The sequence below is a fragment of the Oscarella lobularis genome, chromosome 19 (assembly GCF_947507565.1).
Source record: "Oscarella lobularis chromosome 19, ooOscLobu1.1, whole genome shotgun sequence".
In the NCBI taxonomy this organism is placed as follows: Eukaryota; Metazoa; Porifera; class Homoscleromorpha; order Homosclerophorida; family Oscarellidae; genus Oscarella; species Oscarella lobularis.
Genome location: NC_089193.1, coordinates 569,379 through 584,696, shown reverse-complemented (window position 1 = coordinate 584,696; position 15,318 = coordinate 569,379). Strand labels below are relative to the sequence as shown.

Here is a 15,318-nt window from a genome sequence, read left to right as displayed (position 1 = left end):
ACTAGATTGCGGTCAATCGACGTGGATGTCGTGCAATAATCGGAAAAAGTGACTTTTCCGCGTGCGAACGCCTACCCGCTATGTGAGGAGAAAATTCTACGTCGTTCTGAAGCAAATGCGACTTCAAAGAACCAAGAATGGCCTTCCTGGCCGGAGATTCTGTCTTCTGAGTCTTCTTCGTCGCAGGTCCCGGATAACCGAAGCACACCCGGAACAAAGCGGAAACAAAAAAAGGTTCGCTAGAGCTGAAGAGTGGTTCGGATCTGCTCCACGCCTGCTCTTGGCGGTTAGGGAATTTCGTGAAGCTATGAATCTATGTCGAATGTCTATATGGTATGTACGCTCTTTCGACCGATTTGTTGAAGCACATAGCGGATGTTTCTTTATCAAGCGTTGCATCAGACATTATGTATCCTTTGCTTTCCCTTCAGGCGCTATTTGAAGATGTCAAAGTCCCGTATTTTATAGAGCAGACGGTGTTCTGCTGTTTTCTCTCGAATAACGGCGTACCCTGCAAAACACGGGTATGATTCATCTGATATGCCCCAACGTCTTCGTACGTCTTCCAACGACTAACCAAGCGTACGGGCGAGTTCTCAAGCGACGGGGTTACCAGTGGCGGATCTAGGATTCGAGCAACGGGGGGTCCATGAGAGAGGTTGCGCGCGCCTTTGGCGCGCGCGAAAAATTTTTACCGACCACGCCCACATTGGCGCATTTTCGTTGCATTTTAACATCTACACAGTTTCATTATTCAAGTATAATGGTCCTTTAAAATAAACCTTAGTTTAATTTTTCTCGCGCAAATCTGCAAAAATGTTATCAGTTAAACTTTTTTGCAAATTTCACGAGATATTTTCATCAGGGCGTTGCCTTAGACCAGTCAGCAAGCACGATGAGGTGTCTAATTAACTTTCATCGGCTAAATCTCCTCTCCCTAACCCTAACCTTAATCTTAAGTGGCTTCCCACATACAAAATCACTGCGTTTACTTCAATTTTACTTTTAAAAAAATTTTTTTTCTGCTCAAAGAGGGGGGTCCATGGACCCCATGGACCCCCCCTGGATCCGCCACTGGTTACGTAAAGAGGGAGAGCGCCGTGCGCGACTTTATGTACTCTCGCGCGAACGATGACGCACACTTTTCTTTCATTGGACGTTGATACAAATACGTTAATACCAATACAGATAAACATAAAGGCAGAAACACATAACATAAAACAGTTAGGTCGCAGTTCTACGTCAGGCGGGTTCCATTGATATCCGTTTTACTTTCGAAATACTTTCCTGAGATATTTGTTGAAAAATATTCCATCCGGATCTGCCTTGGACTCTTTCAGCTGACGCAAAAACTTCTCCATATTCTCTTTGTTGTTATCCCAAAGGTATTCCACAAGCTTTGCTGTGGATCCCAATTCAGCCGCTTTGCCCCAATGAGGTAAAGGCTTGACGCCCGGAGTATTCATCCATTTCTAAAGCAGTGGTTGTGTCAAATTATAATTAGAGAATTCAGGCATTCATTCTCACGTCAGCTACTTCTTGCGCAAATTTTGTCCAAGTATCAATGCTGTCTTTGCTGGCAAGAGCCAATATTTCAATGTAAGCCACTTTTATCTCCTTGTCCCTGTCCTTCGAATTCCCCACAACTGCCGGGCACAGAAAACTGTTACTGTCAGACATAAACCTCATTTCGAAACACATGGACATGGGATATTTGGATTCTCTATGAAACTTCTTGACAACATCAACAACGTCCTATAAAAGCATGCACCGGACAAAATATATATAAATGTCACTGTGACGTTGTCATTAGTCAACTAGTTACCTGGCAAGCCTTAGCAATGTTTTCGTAGTCATCATCAATCGCGAAGGCAAACTCTAGAACAAAAATGGGGAATCCTTCAGTGACCCAAAATTTGTAATGGATTGCGTGAGGTAGTTCTTGGACAACCCTAAAAGTGGCTGATAACTACTACTGAAGCTTTATCTGTTATGAATCACTTTTTAGGCTCTCCAATTTCAAATCCACCTATTTTGAAAGAGCTCATACAGAGGTGTGCAAAAGTGGTGAAAAGTGGAGTGAATTCCGGAAATGCAGCTATCCTTTCTGGAACTTCTTGAAAGAGAGTTGCTCGAAGAATTTCTTTAGCAATTTTTTTCCGATAATATAAAGGGCCTCTTTCATCCTTTTCTTCTGCTCAAAAGACAATTTACGACAGAAACAGAGTTTTTTAATTAAAGCAAACCTTCGTGTGTTGCGTTTCGAACTGTTTTAACGAAGAGTTTGTCGTCTTCTGGAACCCAACGCGATAAAGCACCGGGTGAATTCTTGCAACAAGGGGACCGATCCATGAGAAGTTGAAGAAACATTTTTATTGGAAGTATGCAGTCCAGGCCTGAATCGGTTTTCTTCATGGCTCCGATTGCATTGCTGTTGTATGGAAACCAGAATACTTCAGTCAAGTAGTTGTCTTTCTTTTCCGCTAAAGCCTAAGCAGCTTTGAGTTAGGAATTGGATGACTATAAATACAGTATTTACGTGTTACTATGCAACGCGAGTGTACAGTTATGTAAAGATTATAATTACTATCCTTTGCTCAATACGTACATAAAACTCCAAGCACTTGCAGGAAATATTTAAACTAACTACTAACCTTTAGAGCTGAAGCAGAAGTTAGTGTGTCGAGCACCGTATAGGATTCGTTGTCATTTTCCGTTACAACAATTCTCTGCTGCGATAAGACACGAAATGTAATGTTGCAGATGAAGCCAAATAGACCCATGCTGGTTGTAACGGCTTTCAGCCGTTCTTCGTTTTCCGATTTTGTGTACGTTACCTCGTCTCCATTACCGTCAATAAGTGTTATTTCTTCGACCAAGTCAGGATGAGCTTGGCAACCCTTCCCAACACCCTGTATACAAAGATGTGTACACCAAAACTATATGCAATGGCTGTTTTTACATGACAACCGGTTCCAATGATTCCACCATAGGTTACCCCTCCTACAACCGTGTTAAAGGGAAAGTTGTAATTTTTTAGTATCTGGTGAAATTTGCATTCAGCCGTGGTCACGCTGCAAACGATAGTGACAAGAACACTTTCCTCACTCTCATCTTTGAGAGTTATTCGAGGAGGATACAGCAGAGGACATTTCATAAAGTGTTCCGTTCGGATGAGTATTTGATTGGGATCGGGGTAGAGATTGGTCCAGCTGTGAGTTGTACCGTACACGCGAACTTTCATTGAGGCTTTCTTAACGTTTTTGATAATTTTCTTCACATGGCTGCGATTATGTGGATAGAAGGCAAGGACTATCACTTCACTGACGTTTCCTCCCCAGTTTGAAAACGATTCCCGAATTCCTGAAAGGAAATGCGGTGTATAAATAATTGTACGTAGTCAAAGATGACAACTTCTTACCGTATTTCTCTAAAGCTTTCTTCGCTTCTTCAGCTGTTGCAGGATCGTCACTCATGTCTGAAAGGTCTTCATGCTTGCTGGACAGGGATATATCTTCAAAACGTTCGCCTTTCGTTAAACGCAACAATTGCAATTCGGGAATAACTATAAGTGCAAAAGACGTTGCCTCATTCCTCACTCGACGGAGATCATATATATATATATATATACATTGTATATACATATGGTGGTGGAAACTCTGGGAATGTGGACGTCCTTCGGTCTCGAAATGATTAAAATTGTGGCGTCTCGGGTAGCGCTTACTCAAAATCAAGGTCTCGGTCAAGCAGTGCGAGAACTTCACGAACGTTTTAGTGTTTGTCTGTGGAAGTGGAATGCTCGTTTGATTTTGTCTCGTCTTAGTTTAAGTGGTATTGAATGTTAGATAGGTTTGTTTTACTCTTTCTGTGCTTTTGTCCCCTCTATTGCAATAAATTTTATATATATATATATATATATATATATATATATATATATATATACATATATATATATATATATATATATATATATACGTACTCTTTCGATCAAGGAAAGAACGGGACTGCCGGCAATTGTCTTTGCTGTGAGAGAACCATTCGTTGCAAGGAAAGTGGTAAGTCGTTTTCAAAGACGTGTCTTCAATTGTAATAGATTCCAGGCGCCAACTCCGATCAAGCAGAGGATTGACGTTATGATCGACCTGCACCAAGTTGATATATCCAACACTCTTCTCGCTTGCAACTTCAAAAACATTTTCCTAACAATAAAATCCGTTCATCTGTCACAAACTTCAAGATGAACGAGCACCAACTAACACTTACCGACTGAGAGAGAAAAAGGCTGACGCTGCCATCCACTGCATGTCGTTTTCGTGGATTGAATTTGAAAGAACCGTCTTCTCCTACGATTGTCACGGAGACATCCGTGTCTTCGCATTCGTCGCACTCTCCGGTGTGAATACGAATACGGTATATGACCTTGTCTGCAGCACTGTTCATGCCTATATATAAAAGCTGAGTTTAGTTCCATTAGTCGGATAAATACACAGATGGTAAATATTTGCGTCGCAAAAACATCCTAGCTCCATACGAGTTTTCATTCCAATGCAGACTAGTGAGTACACTATACGTCCGAGCTTTGCTTTGCGAAAATATTTACTATTACTATCGAAAAACTTCTTGTAGCTGAAACAATGACCTTCGAGAAGATCGACTCTCTCAATCGTCAAAAGACAACCGAGACGTAGTCTAGCGGCTAATTAGATTATCTTCAAGACGATCCTCTGCGGTACGTACACAAGCTTGCACGTATGAGTTTTCGTTACCCACCGGCTTTTACGAAGTACCCCATGCCAAACTTCATAACATTGTGCATGTGTGACGGACCGAAACGTTGGAATCCGGGGCGCTATTCCCGGGTTTTACACATATGATGATCTCATGCAGTACTTACTCTTTCTCGCCATCAAATGCTCGCAAACAAACGTTATTTCTCCTTCCGCAGAAATAAATGCTTTCAATTTACTGCAGGCGTAGAACAGATTATGAAAGACGAAGAAGACCTTTTCTATTTGTACTGTTAGCCCTAATTGGTTGCTCGAATCTTTGACCATACATGGTCTGCCTAAGCCTATTTGTACTGTTAGCCCGAATTGGTTGCTCGAATCTTTGACCATACATGGTCTACCTAAGCGGTTTTCTACGAAGCGCCACCGTTCCATGCAGAAAGGACTAACTTAGTTAGGCAGATAGCGGAAGTGAGCTCCACCATTTGTGTGCAGTAAGACGCAGTCAAGGATGCATCTGCCTCTACGGACAGCAGAGATCACAACTCTTCATTGATTGACGATACTTCAGCGAAGTACGCACGGACTGGCAGATAAGGTAGACCCCACAGCGATTACACGTGCCGTTTTCACGTGAGAGACTGCTGGACAACCGCAATTTCTACTCAAAGAGGTTTATAATTTTAGTGCTATCTATTTAATTTTATACTTCGTTGTAGCAGTGAGCATTGCATAGAGTCCGTAGGCGATCAGAACAAACGGTATGCTGCGCAACTATTTTTGAATAGCCTTAGGAAAAAGAATATGAAAATTATTTCCTGTTTAAAGTTACCCTGAGGTTGTGCTTACCGCATTGCTCCGCCGACAGAAATATACAACATTTCTCCCTCCTTCCGCAGACCTATCCCTACTCTGGGAATTATGCAAATTTGGATCGTTGATGGCGTGACGATCGATGAGCTGTATCGTATGGCCGGAGGAACACAGATGCCCGGCAGCAACTCGATCTAGAAAAAGACTTACGCGAACACCAAACAGGTGATCCAGACCAATGTGAACTTTAATTCCGTTATGTAAGCAAGTTCGATTGCTGCTTCCTACCAGCCTAAGCTGTCGTCACATCGATAGTACGCTATGTGACGATGCACGTTCAAAGATCCGTTCTCTGGTGCAAGCAGAGGAGTGCAATATCCTAAACAACACTCTAGAGCTGCAAGGTAGATTCCTATAGTTAAAATCATACGTTTTCTGCACTTAGGCACTCTGCTTGACCAGGTGTATCCATACCACGAGCCCGGTTGACAAACTGACGTTGGCGACCCCAAGAGAACGTAGCCTTCTGACGAATTACACGGACGTGGTCTGGAACATCCTGTACGGAACGAGAGACAACGTTGCAGGCTTTATATCAGTTTGACGGCGTGTGAGAAAAGGATGTACTCAGCGCCAGAGAACCGCAAAAAGTAGCGGTGAGCATCAGGACGGGGAACAAAAGATGTCTAGCTTGCATCCTTTGCCGTCTCGTTTCTTTCTCCGTCTTCAAACGCTACGAAGGTAAACAGAGAGAAAGAATATAGGCTGTGAATGAGCTTCACTTCAGAACGATGCGATTCAGCGTTTCGTATAGTCTTACGCGACTAAATGGTGCCCGTACATATGTTGTCGCACCTCAAATGTAGAACTCTAGGTCGACACTCGAGTTTGGATTGAGATGTTCAATTTGGATGTGCTCATGTGCTCTAACCGGATAAGACTTTTCAAAGCCAAGTTCGCAACTCTGATATATACACGCATGCGTATTGCGAACCTTTAGCTAAATTTATCCTGGCGCCATGCAGATAATATAGCTGGAAGAATGAATATAGAAGCATTGTAAAGGGCGACATATATATGATTCATCTACTAGAGCCCTATAAAGCGTAAGTCATACGAACGAAGTGTTGTGAAACTACTATATCGTTCTTCTACTTCCAAAAGAATGGTTTGGCAACAGAGCAGCAAGCTAACCATGAAGATTTTGGATTTAGAGAAAGCTAGCAACGCCTATAGAAAAATAAATTAGGGCGATATATCTTCGGCATGTGGCTACGTATGCTGACAGCGCACTTTTAGCCAATTCTAGATCCTACTGGTCTAAATTTTAGGACTAGATTATCTGATCCTAAAATTTAGACCTAAGATTGCGGTCAATCGACGTGGATATCGGGGAAAAGGGACTTTTCCGCGTGCGTACGCCTACCCGCTATGCGAGGAGAAAACCTTTACGTCGTTCTGAAGCAAATTCGCCTTCAAAGAACCAAGAGAATGGCCTTCCTGGCCGGAGATTCTGTCTTCCGAATCTTCGTCGTCGCAGGTCCCGGATAACAGAAGGGGGAGCTAGGACAGCAAGACGGACCTTGCTTGCTCAGTTTTCTATTCCCCTCGACGTTTGACTCAAAGAAGAACCTGAGGTGAAAATAGAAATCGTTTCTGGAATGACTTCTGCTTCACCTCGATCTGCTAACTGACCGGCCCTGACTTGTGAACCTTTCCAAAACACAAAATATAGCCAAAAAGACTTTATGAAGGCGTTTCTTACGCTGCGGGCGACGTCGGATTCCATTTGAGGCCAGTTTGGGATCTGCCTATACTTTGGACAGAGTTACTATGAATAGACATGAGCTCATCTATTATGCCACATGATATAAACAACGATGCTTACCAAAGTTCCACTCATCTTGAGACTTCTTTTTCGTCGACTTGAGTTTGAGACGGATCCAGGGAAAAGATTCTTGTGGGCGTAGCACTCCCGTGCATCCGTAGACGCATTGGTTTGCGCTATGGCTATAGAGCTTATGCACAACGTCAGAGAGCAGTGGTAGCGCGCGCAACTGAGTGGGAGAAACGTAAGAGCGGCGTATGGCCGCACCCACAGAAACCCTCGTCACAGCTTAACTGCGCTGAAGAAGGGTTTTGTACTTTCGTACAGTGAAGTTAATAACACAACAGACATTTTAAAGCGTGCTTCGTTTTTCGGGGACACTTTCGAAGTTTTCACGTCTCAGCTCGTTGCAAACAAAACGTGTCGCTTGATTTAGAAGATGTAACATTAGAAACTTGAATTCGAACTGATAGTTGTCTGAAAGGGCGATTGGTTTAGCGTTTAAGGCGCAGTAAGCTACTTTTTCATCTGAATGAGCTAGTAAAGCCTTCAGAATTAGTGTTTTTACACCGGTAGGTACGCCAAAATGTTGAGCATGCCATTACACTACGCGGTGCTTAATCAATTAATTAAAGTCGCTTCGCTAGAGAAACCTTCACGCGTTTCGCGGGTCTCTACACCGCGAAGCTCAAAAGCTCTTCGAAAACGCTTTAAATCGCGTCTAGCTACCGCGACACCTTTGGGCAATGATAATCTAACCTATTAGAAGCTGCCAAGGCAGCTAGGTAAGAACAAATGAGGTTTCGCTTAGATGCGCTACGGCCTTTTTTATTTTGAGTGGCACGCTTTCTGCCACTCAGAGGTAACGCACGTGATCAGGTGACGTCACATGCATTAGCTCTATTATCCTATGGTTATTATCACACCGTCGTGCTGTTCAAGGCATTTTCTGACCACGGTCCGGGCGGGTACGTACCCATGAAAAACGTCTATGAGGGGGGGATCGCAGCGGTTCTACCAGAGGTTCTACCCTCTTGAGCATGAGTTTCTTTAGCATCCGGGACTGCATTTACAGCTAGGTTCACACTGTAGAGTCGCCAGAATCTCTTTTTTGCGAAGCGATTCTTCGTCGTTCGGAGCTGTCACATAGCCAGGCTATGCCCTGCGTGAGAAAAGCAGCGTCTATCCGCGGGGAATCTCGTGGTTTACGGAATTCTTGAAGCCCGTATTTGGGATCAAGATGGACTCCCGGATAATGCTCGTTAGATTTGAATTCCTTTTCTTGTCTCTCGGCGTCATCGCGGCTGTCTCTTGTGTAAATACTGATCATATTTATGTCTACATCCATTTTGATTCAGTGTATGTCCCTGATTGTGGCAATTTTGTACCGTCTGGAACGAAATGTTTTTCTTCTAGCTGGCTACTACGGAAGTTTTCATGCTCTTTATATCTACCCAATGGGTATATCTTTAGTTGCTGTTTGTCTAACTGTGCCGTCCTGGCTGATTCTGTTCGGCAATCGATCAAAATCACGAATCTACTGTTCGTCTTGGGTCTCAAAATTACGCTTCCGTAGATGGAGAATAATCTTTTTTTTTGCTGCTTTTTATCTCCTGTGGTGATATCTAGCTAAACCCCGGCCCAATCAAATTTCCCTGTGGCGTTTGTGAAAAAAGCGTCCGTTCCAATCAACGTGGGATTCTGTGTGAAACTTGTAACACATGGTTTCACATTCGGTGTGAACGTATCTCTGTTGAGCTCTACAATCAGCTTGGCACCGAATCGTTCCCTTGGACTAATGGTAATTGCTCTCTTAAATTCGATTGGGACTGTGACGCGGGGACGATCGCCGGGGCCGCTTCGGAGTTTGTGTCGACATCTGTCTCGGCGACGGAACCCACCAGTTGCTTCTTTCGCCAATGACTGAGGGTTTGCTTTGGAATTTCTGTTCTGCCATCACGCCAAGCGCAATAACTCTTTGGGCTGTTCCGTGTACGACGCTCCATGAATGCAGACGCTCAACTTGCATAATTGATACAATTGTGTAAAGCAATTAGTACGCGAATGCAAGCTCACATTGGCTTGCTTCAAATATATAGACAACTCGCCCTCATTGGATGAATTCATCTCTCAAATGCGCGGGCGCGCAATCGCCGGGTATAACGGCACAGACTCTTGGCAAACACGGACGCTTTATAATCGCGCGTCTTACCTTCACTATAGCACATACAAAATGACATCTCGTGTCCCAAAAAAGCAAATTTGGACGACGACTTCTGCTATGACACCGGGGACGCAAGCGAAGAAGAATGCGCAGGCCAGTTGTTCAAGATAAAACTTGCACAGTGGAAAAAGATGCAGCATGGACGTACGTAAGTTCAGTTTTGTGCCTTCCAAGCGTTCATATAGTCTAGAGGAGCCACAGAAACGTTATTCAGGACGATAGAAGACGCGCGGATATAATAGCAGGGCGGCGCAATCAAAACTCGTTCGCAATTAAAACGCGCGTGCATATTTGTATAAGTACGTTCGCGATCAACGCGCGAATCTAGCGAGCACGTCTGCATGGGAACGCGTGTCCTGGTAATTCTAAGCCCCATGGCGCGCGATTCAGCGATGCATGGTTCTGAAAAGTAGCCATAACGAAAGGGAATAGGTACGTGAGAAATCTCTCGATACCCCTTGGATAGCGGATACCCCTTGGATGTCGGATAGGTCCCAGGAGTGTTAAATACTAATGCGATTAGAAACGCGTGCGATGACGTGATCGCTCTCCCTCAACGTCGTTTGCTCCTAATTAAGTGACACCCACCTCCTTTCACTAGCAGTCTGACGTAGTATGTCCTTTGCGCGGTAGAAAAATTTTTGGTTTGCTATAATGAAGACGGCTTTCGCGAGACCAAACCAATTAGCAAACTGAATCCATACAACGGAAACTTCGCAGCTCTTTCTTCTGGAACAAAAGTCATGGCGGATTACAAAAAGATGGGACCTTACCTAGCAACGGTCAAGTCGGTTATTGGTGGGGAGAAGGTAATTAAATCGCGTCAGAATGCTTCCCCCGGGAGTGAAATTGTAGTTTTATGCAAAAGGAAACAAAAGTCGACATGGCAGCTAAAGCCACTGAAGCTGAGCAGCAGAAAATTCTCCAGGCGTCTTTTTCAGACGAATGGAAAAGTACGGAAGAGCGTAGCTGCATCAACGATTACAATATATTGGCAGCATCATCGAACATGATAGATCGGAGGCTAGATCAAGTTTTCGACTTGACTCCGTCTCGGAAACAGGCAGCAAGAGGACAATGAGCGACTCTGAGTCTATAGCGGCCATAATGGACGAAGTTTGCCTCTGCTCTGGAATGCTAAAGGCCTTACTGAAAAGAAACGACCAGACTGCACAAATGACGTCTCCTAAGAGGGTACAAATACATTTATAGATGCACTAACATATACACGGCATTAATTATGCGTTCAGGTGGCAGCAACAACCTTGGAGAAAGAAGAGCGCCATATAATTGGTAGGTCTGGTATTAGGACTCAGTCACAATAAATCACTCTCTTCGTAAACCTTGCTGAGACGTGAAAGGAATGGCCATACAAAGCCTGTGGCTGGACCTGAATCCGCGATTTGACGCAATCGCGCCTTATTAGCAGCTATAGACGAAAGACCAAACGCCATTAGGCGTCGAACGCCGCTCCTGGAAGACAGACGTACTCGCAGGCATCACAAATATACGAACTCACATACAGTCACACGTTCGGACCCACGTACCACTCCGAATTCCGACTAATTAACTGCTCATCGTCGCAGTCGACGTACGACCTAGACTGACGCACGAAGCCTGGCGGGCGGTCTAGAATTTCGACGTGGCCTGGCTTCCATCTCATCTTAATCTGCTTCCTCTCCATCCGGCTCGCTTTCGGCTCTTCGTTCCCCTCGTTGATATCAGTCGGCTCAACGCCCATTGCTTTTGGGGGCCAGGGACGTCCCAAGAGTGTAGTTCAGGACACGCGAGACTACCGCTGCGTAAGCTAGGCGATGTCGTTCTCAGATATCTGCAACGGATCTCACCGAAATAATGCGAGTGAAGCCAAGTTCCTTGAGTACAGCCCTACCTTTCGTCTCGTCCTTCTCTATCTCCTTGTGGCAAGTGTTTCTTTCGTCTGTCTTTGCAGTATCGCCTTCTTCTGCAGGCTCTATAACCGATTTCGCAGAAAATGCAGAAGGCATGCAGATCGATTTGATGCATATTTACTTTTTCTGACATGCATCGAACTGGGGCCATGCTTTCTTATTCTTGTGTTTGGGGTGATAGCTCTCTCAAGCATACAAGACAGTACAGCTCGATATGCCATTTTTGGCTTTGTGTACATTCGTCTTCTTTACATGGTTCTCTTCACCCCTCTTCTAATCAATCGCTTCTACTCAGCAAAATTTCCATCTAAAGCAAAGTTTGCTCTGGCAATTGTCATTTTCCCACCAAAATCTAAATCGACAATTGTCTTTATTGTTTGGTGGATGTTTGCACTGGTCCTTGGTACTTGTGGTATCCTACTATTTTTTACAGGTGGTGGTAGTTCCTACCCGTGCTTGTACGTCATAACGAATTGGTAACAGTCAACATAGATCAGAGGTTATTGTAAGGTAATCATTTTTTTGTTTAGGGAGAGATATGTTGTCTTAGGCGTAAGCTATTCCGTAATTGGTTATTGTGCTATTCTGATAATCTACATTGTGAATGAAAAACGTTTCACTGGAGCATTGCAGAATGAAAGAGACATACCTGATATCCATGAGTGCTCTTTAGAAGCAGTTTCTATTGATGTTCATTGGTTTTCCATTGAATGGGGAACGACACGCGTTTGCCTTCGAGCAATTATTATTACGTACGTCACTTGGCTTCCTCTTCTGGTATAAAACCGTTTTAGGATTTTCTGATTATCACAACGGTCACTATTGTATTTGTAGATAGTTTTGACTGTTTTTGATGACAAGGGAATTGATTCTCGCGAATCAATCGAAATTTGTGGATTTGTGATTGCAATTATTGGATTTGCCGTTGAGCGACCTCTCTTATATTTCACCGACAAACGATTTTCTTCGTCTTCCGTTTCAGACGAAAATTCTTGTAACTTCTCAATATTTTACTACTGCTTTTATTTATTGGTTACCTTTAGGTGCGACCAAGTCAGAGCGTGATCGTCAGACTGGCTCGGAGGAAGTGGCTGTGAGATTTAATTAATGAATGAAATTCTGTTATTAAACATTGCAATCTTAGAGTAAAAAGAGCGTCTGTGAATCGGCGAAGGTAAATTCTCGTCATACCGTTACGACCACGGCCGCCAACAGAAGTTCACTAAAGTAGAAATGCGCTAGTTTGTTTTGCCTGACGTAAGTATAGAGCGGTCGTTTCTCCATGTTCTAGGAGATCATCCAGCAATGATTCTGAGTGCGCGTCAAGTACTAGCCATCTCCTTCAGAGCAGTGATGGCGATGAAATCACCCCCCGCTAAAGTAGACGTGCCAAATCCGCTCATCACCAGAGCCCGTTTAACGTACCTTATTTTAGATGTTTTAGACGCTTTGAAGTCTTGTCTGTTTGTTGCTGAGGAAGTTTTCTTCCCGCGGTTCGTAGCTATTATAGCACGCCTCCTTTGTTCTAGAACAAATTATTCCTGGTATGACGACACCTAACGCCTTAAATCATACGGGATTCTACAGCTGCGGGGTTTCTTTCAGTTTCAGTTGCGTCACGATGGGATCACCTTTTTGCAACGGATCGTGTTCCTGTGTTTGCAGTATATCGAGCCCGACCGGCAATTTATCCTTTGCCGAGTGTAACGCTGACGTTCGTCGCTTCCTGCCGTATTTACTTATTGTATGCGGCAGTTTGAGCATGCTGTGGAACGCTGCTTCGCTTCTTCAGTTTGTAATTTCTTCAATAGAGCGAAAGACTATCGAATCTGATTCCACTTTTGCCTCAACTGCTTTTACAGAACTAGTCAACTCCGTCGTCAACGTTGTTCTTGGGGCAATGTTGTTAAACCAATGCATTCGCCAAACTTCTGGCGACAACGATATCAGCCCTTATTCAGTCGTCTCTGCGTTGGCGGGTTTTAGACTCATTACTCTTGGTTTCTACTCTCTGGTATTGCTGAACCGCTTCTACTCTGCAAAGCTACAATTGCTAGAAAAGTTTTCTCTTTCCATTCCGGTCTTTCCGCTACAAAATGTAGCCGCGCGCGCGAGACTTTTGAAAGCATTATTTCATATTGCGGCACATGGGTTGGGAGCAGTGTTCTTTCCCACCAGCAAAACATATTCCTGTCTTTACATCATAAACAAATGGTAAGTCTACATTTTTGAAAGATTTTAATTTTGTAGTTTTTCGTAGTCATAGCTACATAACTTAAAGTATTCTTCCTCTTTATTTAGGCGAAGATACGTTGTGTGTATTGTTAGCTGGGTTCTAATTGGTCCTGGTGTATTGATGTTGCTGTACGTGATGAAAGCTCATACTAAGATATCTTATCAAGGAAGGGTTTTGAATGAAGAAAGAAAAGATTGGACAAGCTTTGATTGTCCTCCTAAAAGTGTAGGAGAAACAAATACTAATTGGTTTGCTAAAGATTGGAGATTAACTCGTGTGTTTGTGACAAAAATCATCGTTTTGTACGCAACTTGGATGCCTTTCCTAGTAAGAATAAGTGTGAATATCGTCTCTCAAGTAACTGGTGTCTTTAGGTAGTTCTGACAATATACGGCGATTTAGAAATTTGCAAACACGAAACTCTCGTTCTTATTGGTCTTATTATTGTAATCTTTGGATCGTTTGTGCAGCCTTTCGTTAGCATAACATCATCAAGGTATCGTCGGATGTGCCGTGAATGCTCTTGCCTCGATCCGTTGAAAAATTGGTTCATTTATACAAAGGCCCGTTAGTCGATTTAACAGATTGATTGATTATTCACAAGTATCATCACGCAAAACTTCTTTTTAGCTTCTGAAAGAACATTGCGTGAAAGACAAAAGAAGTCTCGTAATTCGAAAAGCCAATATGGATCTCTAACAGGAAAAAAAACTGAGTACGAATTATTTGATATATTCTGTTTTGCTGAAGTTTCGCTTGAACTGATTTTTGTACATTCCAGGAACATAGCCGAACGATGCACTGTCAACGATAGAAACGAATCTAGCCAATATCTTTTTCAGCCAATTGAAAGCGGCGCAATTGTTACTACAGTGTCAAATATTGGTTCTACGAAGGAGAAGTAACTTAGCGCAAAATTCTTTAATATAAACAGGCTTCTTACATTTGTGATAGTTTTGCAACGGCAAAATTGTCTTCAAGCACAGCAGGACCTTGTGTAGCTTCAGCCTCTTTGCTACGAGCAGATGAGCAACCTCATGATTTCAATAGCGAGTAAGATGGCAGTCTTCTGAAGTTCAACGTGGCTATAGAGCATTTGCGTAAAGCTGCAGATTTATTATTTTCAAATTGGATATGTCTTTATAGGCGCGAAGGAGTCTGTAGTAAAGTCTAAACATGCCAGTGGAAGGGATAATATTCCTGCCAGTGGGATCATGATAGTGTTACGGTTCTGCTCGAACAGATTTTTTCAGGTTTTAGAAAACGATTTGAAAGTCTGTATACTAACCGTTTTTGTGTCCTGCCTAAACTTCTATCATAATCCGCTACAGCCAATGTATGTCATAAGAAGACGTCGACTTCAGCTCATCAACGCAAAACCTCGTTGATTTGCGGCAGCGTCAAAATTATGTTTTAATACATACCATGCAAGGTGCCCATTTAATTCAACAAATATAATGCTAAATAGTCGTGCATTTAAAAAATTGCGAGGAAAGTGGTGTTTCTTTTTTGCGCGGAACTTCTTTTGTGCCTGTTTAATTTAGGCAGACATTTTAATTTTTTCGAACATGACTTCCGTA

General features: G+C 43.2%; 2 protein-coding genes across 17 annotated transcripts; one reads left to right on the top strand and one right to left on the bottom strand.

Annotated features, from left to right (window-relative positions):
- Window positions 1-1,147: 1,147 nt before the first annotated feature.
- Window positions 1,148-7,554, bottom strand: LOC136198326 (uncharacterized). 11 transcript variants are annotated; one of them, XM_065988242.1, is made up of 22 exons: window positions 7,429-7,554; window positions 7,306-7,371; window positions 7,218-7,253; window positions 6,967-7,172; window positions 6,535-6,770; window positions 6,361-6,466; window positions 6,168-6,273; window positions 5,971-6,099; window positions 5,577-5,919; window positions 5,437-5,516; window positions 5,311-5,388; window positions 4,895-5,250; window positions 4,264-4,442; window positions 3,980-4,199; window positions 3,422-3,565; window positions 2,963-3,363; window positions 2,655-2,912; window positions 2,247-2,490; window positions 2,002-2,194; window positions 1,826-1,952; window positions 1,528-1,755; window positions 1,148-1,472 (listed from the first exon to the last, which is right to left on the bottom strand). In XM_065988242.1, the coding sequence occupies exons 12-22, from the start codon at window positions 5,160-5,162 to the stop codon at window positions 1,269-1,271; spliced, it is 2,466 nt and encodes an 821-aa protein (XP_065844314.1). In that variant the 5' UTR covers window positions 5,163-5,250; window positions 5,311-5,388; window positions 5,437-5,516; window positions 5,577-5,919; window positions 5,971-6,099; window positions 6,168-6,273; window positions 6,361-6,466; window positions 6,535-6,770; window positions 6,967-7,172; window positions 7,218-7,253; window positions 7,306-7,371; window positions 7,429-7,554; the 3' UTR covers window positions 1,148-1,268. The 11 variants fall into 11 exon arrangements, with proteins under 11 accessions (XP_065844314.1, XP_065844312.1, XP_065844309.1 ...); XM_065988240.1 differs by having other exon boundaries at window positions 4,895-5,388; window positions 5,577-5,734; window positions 5,787-5,919; XM_065988237.1 differs by having other exon boundaries at window positions 4,895-5,388; window positions 6,535-6,637; window positions 6,696-6,770.
- A 3,792-nt stretch (window positions 7,555-11,346) lies between these two features.
- LOC136198346 (uncharacterized) lies at window positions 11,347-15,264 on the top strand. 6 transcript variants are annotated; one of them, XM_065988267.1, is made up of 13 exons: window positions 11,347-11,978; window positions 12,033-12,279; window positions 12,337-12,496; window positions 12,546-12,595; window positions 12,647-12,729; window positions 12,794-12,882; window positions 12,938-13,046; window positions 13,108-13,716; window positions 13,804-14,065; window positions 14,113-14,305; window positions 14,369-14,453; window positions 14,520-14,639; window positions 14,693-15,264. In XM_065988267.1, the coding sequence occupies exons 8-13, from the start codon at window positions 13,124-13,126 to the stop codon at window positions 14,793-14,795; spliced, it is 1,356 nt and encodes a 451-aa protein (XP_065844339.1). In that variant the 5' UTR covers window positions 11,347-11,978; window positions 12,033-12,279; window positions 12,337-12,496; window positions 12,546-12,595; window positions 12,647-12,729; window positions 12,794-12,882; window positions 12,938-13,046; window positions 13,108-13,123; the 3' UTR covers window positions 14,796-15,264. The 6 variants fall into 4 exon arrangements, with proteins under 6 accessions (XP_065844339.1, XP_065844341.1, XP_065844337.1 ...); XM_065988265.1 differs by having other exon boundaries at window positions 12,794-13,046; window positions 14,693-14,838; window positions 14,885-15,264; XM_065988266.1 differs by having other exon boundaries at window positions 12,938-13,716.
- Window positions 15,265-15,318: the final 54 nt, after the last annotated feature.

Bases quoted from the DNA above. Each gene is read 5' to 3' on its own strand.
- LOC136198326 (XM_065988238.1), bottom strand. From the start codon at position 5,162: ATGGAACGGTGGCGCTTCGTAGAAAACCGCTTAGGTAGACCATGTATG. The intron at 1,953-2,001 runs GTGATTCATAAC...AGCCACTTTTAG, and splicing joins GAAATTGGAGAGCCTAAAAA to GGTTGTCCAAGAACTACCTC. The intron at 1,473-1,527 runs GTGAGAATGAAT...CCACTGCTTTAG, and splicing joins TTGCGCAAGAAGTAGCTGAC to AAATGGATGAATACTCCGGG.
- LOC136198346 (XM_065988265.1), top strand. From the start codon at position 12,808: ATGATTCTGAGTGCGCGTCAAGTACTAGCCATCTCCTTCAGAGCAGTG. The intron at 13,717-13,803 runs GTAAGTCTACAT...CTCTTTATTTAG, and splicing joins CTTTACATCATAAACAAATG to GCGAAGATACGTTGTGTGTA. The intron at 14,306-14,368 runs GTTAGTCGATTT...ACTTCTTTTTAG, and splicing joins GTTCATTTATACAAAGGCCC to CTTCTGAAAGAACATTGCGT.